The sequence below is a fragment of the Oncorhynchus gorbuscha genome, linkage group LG18, assembly GCF_021184085.1.
Source record: "Oncorhynchus gorbuscha isolate QuinsamMale2020 ecotype Even-year linkage group LG18, OgorEven_v1.0, whole genome shotgun sequence".
NCBI classification, from domain to species: Eukaryota; Metazoa; Chordata; class Actinopteri; order Salmoniformes; family Salmonidae; genus Oncorhynchus; species Oncorhynchus gorbuscha.
In genome coordinates this window covers 13,462,773-13,466,294 of record NC_060190.1, presented here as the reverse complement: position 1 = coordinate 13,466,294, position 3,522 = coordinate 13,462,773, and the positions used below count along the sequence as shown (strand labels likewise).

The 3,522-nt window shown below is 43.4% G+C and overlaps 1 protein-coding gene across 1 annotated transcript; it reads right to left on the bottom strand.

Annotated features, from left to right (window-relative positions):
* Nucleotides 1-1,638: 1,638 nt before the first annotated feature.
* On the bottom strand, nt 1,639-2,821 carry LOC124003226 (centriole, cilia and spindle-associated protein-like). The gene is made up of 3 exons (XM_046311316.1): nt 2,764-2,821; nt 2,267-2,628; nt 1,639-1,818 (listed from the first exon to the last, which is right to left on the bottom strand). The coding sequence occupies exons 1-3, from the start codon at nt 2,819-2,821 to the stop codon at nt 1,639-1,641; spliced, it is 600 nt and encodes a 199-aa protein (XP_046167272.1).
* Between the last annotated feature and the right edge of the window lie 701 nt (nt 2,822-3,522).

Below are 3,522 nucleotides of genomic sequence, written 5' to 3'. Positions count from 1 at the left end.
TACAGATACAGAACTTGGTACTGACATCACAATTCAGTATGAATAAGCATCAAATAAGTCAACCTACGAAACCCTGTCAAAGACAATGGTGATGGTGAGTGACATACTCTAAAAAGCGTATTTGGTAATGTAGCACATAAGGGCATTTCTTTACCACGTTACATTGCAATTTCATTCTGTCCACTACAATAATGATAAGAACTTTAATGTAAATATTAATAAAAACAATCCTCTGGAATGCATTCTAGATTTAGATTGAAATTTGCAACATAATACAATAAAGCTAATGCAGGATATTAGCAGTTTCTTTCTCTGCAGCTCTATGCCACAACCCCTTGGCTATGGCTTTTAGTCGTTTGAAAATACTGTAATATCTAAAACAATAATTGTTTGGTCCTTTCATCTAACTCAGGGGTTTTCAACCTTGCTCCCTAGTGGCGCAGCGGTCTAAGGCACTGCATCTCAGTGCAAGAGGCGTCACTACAGTCCCTGGTTTGAATCCAAGCTATATCACATCCGGCCATTGATGGGAGTCCCATAGGGCGGTGCACAATTGGCACAGCGTCGTCCGGGTTTGGAGGGGTAGGCCATTGTAAATAAGAATTTGTTCTTAACTGACTTGCCTAGTTAAATAAAAAATGTCAATTCTTCCCCAGGAACCCCGCCTGTAAACCGGCGACCCCCATCATACACTTGCTTTTTCCTCCATATGTCTTGTCTTATCATCAGGTGAATGGCAAGGAGAATTAATCAACATTTTTAAATTAATAGATTTGGTAGATAGTTTTTCATTATTTTGACCTCCCCCATTATAATTGGAAGGGGAAGTGTAAACTCTAACATAACCTATTAGCTAGAAAGGTAACTCCAAATTGTGGGGGAATGAATGTGTTCACAAAAATGAATATGCAAGGCAAGACAGCATACCAGCGGGTGCTTTGTCAAAGCCTACAGTATGTCAGATACTCCAGTGAGTGTAATTAGCTCTAATGAGTGTAATTAGCTCCAATTAGTGTAATTAGCTCCAATGAGTGTAACTTGCTCAATATTAGGAATAGAGAAATAAAGTTGCAAATAAAAACATTCTCCTATTTTCTACTGTAGCTTTTAGTATATATATTATTGCGGACCCCCTGCAGTACTCCCGGTTGAATACCCCTGATCTAACTTTTGGATTTTATTCAGCTGCCTTTGTGATATAGCCTGAAATGACATAAGCAACACAGAATGTAAAACATGCCACCAAACTAAAGGGAAGTGTAAAGACCATCATCATGCTTGGAATGTCTAATAATACAGTATAAATCATACTCTGTAGTCAGCAGCATAAACATGTACAAACCAGTCCAATTTCTAGAAGCATAACTACATATCTTGCAATATTCTACTATGATTGTGTCATCCCTTGTGGAAGAAAAGGGGCATATCGCCAACTCAGCGATCAACTTAACAAATCAACCATACATTATGATTAGGGACCTGAGTTCTTCCTAGTCAGGTTACGTGGCCTCAGGGCCCTAATTGGTGTCTAAACCAATCCAATAATTTTGTTCTGTTAACCAATCCTCAATAAGAGAACATGGTGTTAAAAATAGAACGGTCGACGGGTGGTGGTGGAATACCCATGATCCTTGTGCTCTACCTCAACCGGGCAGAGAAGCAGCGCATGTACTCGGTCATCCAACGGTCATCCACCACGGCCAACTCCGACCGCCGTATCTTCTCCAGGTCGGCGGACCGTGCCCTCCTGCGGTCCACGTTCCAACAGCGTTTATCCGACTCCCGTCTGGTCTGGACGCATGCGTCGGATGTGCGACTCTGTGGAGAGCGAGAGGTGCCCGGGAGGTTAGGGCAATGAGATAGGATAGGGGCTCCGCGCTCACTTCCGAAATACATACCACTCTTCTTTTATAGATAGTTTCTGGGGGGAGTGTTGGATGATGAGATACGTTTCTCTGGTATCCTTTCCATGAAGATGTGCCAAAAGACTCAAAATGCCCTCCTATCTATTATCTCTGAAATAACTCAATCTTATTTGCAGAATAGATGTTTGACGCACAGTAAGCATGCATTACATAAGCAACACAGCTTTCATCCAGTATTCCTATAATGTTAGCCTGTTTTGATCATTATAGTCTTAGTCTGGCCTAAGAAACCAACTGCAAGTCTGGTACTGAAATAACATCAAATGGAATGAATATTAAACATTTTCCTAACCTCACATATGCCCAGCCTCTCTCACACACACAGTCACACACACTCCTACCTCATTTGTAGACCTCCTAGCAGATGACGCGTGTCTCTCTGCACAGTCGAGCCGTGACGAAAGTTGTCTGTTCTCCTTCTCTGTAGTGATGGCTGGGGGCTGGCTCTTTGCTCTGGAGGGCTTCCTGACAGGCGCAGGCTTGATGTCTTCACAGGAACAGTCCCTTTTACATGGTTCTGAGTGAGGGACACGGTGGCGGTGGCGACGTTTAGGCTCAGTCTTCACCGGTTCCTCGTCTGATGACGCCTCGTCTGCTGGTCCCTCATCTGTTGGCGTTTCAGCCACTGGACCATGTTGTACTACTGACCCGTTAACTGTCCCCTCATCTGGTTCGTTTTGGCCCCCGTTCTCTATTACAGACTCTTTGAATGGGCAGAAAGTGATGTAGTTTTATTATACACTATACTGAGAAAAAAAGAAGAAACCCACACACTGCTCTTGATAGTATCACTGCATAGTATCACTGCTCTTTAATAAGCTTAACGTATTGGCCTCACGGCCTTCATCTGAGCTTTTATCAAAAGCGCTGACAAAATTCAAAAGGCACTCGCACATCTGAGCTATCTTTTTTGCAGGTGCATGGTAACAGTTGAATAAAATGAGAAAAAGAAGAAACCCATACACTGCTCTTGATAGTATCACTGCTCTTTTGTCAAAAGCTCTGACGAATGCCATGAGGCCAATACGTAAAGCTTAATTAATAAAGAGTAGTGATACTATCAAGAATCACTGGCTTCCAGTTGAAGCTCGCATCCGCTACAAGACCATGGTGCTTGCCTACGGAGCTGTGAGGGGAACGGCACCTCAGTACCTCCAGGCTCTGATCAGGCCCTACACCCAAATAAGGGCACTGCGTTCATCCACCTCTGGCCTGCTCGTCTCCCTACCACTGAGGAAGTACAGTTCCCGCTCAGCCCAGTCAAAACTGTTCGCTGCTCTGGCTCCCCAATGGTGGAACAAACTCCCTCACGACGCCAGGACAGCGGAGTCAATCACCACCTTCCGGAGACACCTGAAACCCCACCTCTTTAAGGAATACTTAGGATAGGATAAAGTAATCCTTCTCACCCCCCCTCCCCCCCTTAAAATATTTAGATTCACTATTATAAAGTGGCTGTTCCACTGGATGTCATAAGGTGAATGCACCAATTTGTAAGTCGCTCTGGATAAGAGCGTCTGCTAAATGACTTAAATGTAAATGTAAGAACAGTGTGCGGGTTTCTTATTTTTTTCTCATTTTATTCAACTGTTACCTG

Excerpts from the sequence above, each read along its gene's own strand:
- LOC124003226 (XM_046311316.1), bottom strand. The coding sequence starts at position 2,821 with ATGTGCGAGTGCCTTTTGAATTTTGTCAGCGCTTTTGATAAAAGCTCA. Across the intron at positions 2,629-2,763 it reads TAAAAGCTCAGATGAAGGCC|AGTCTGTAATAGAGAACGGG; the intron begins GTGAGGCCAATA and ends GCCCATTCAAAG. Across the intron at positions 1,819-2,266 it reads CTAGGAGGTCTACAAATGAG|AGTCGCACATCCGACGCATG; the intron begins GTAGGAGTGTGT and ends CGCTCTCCACAG.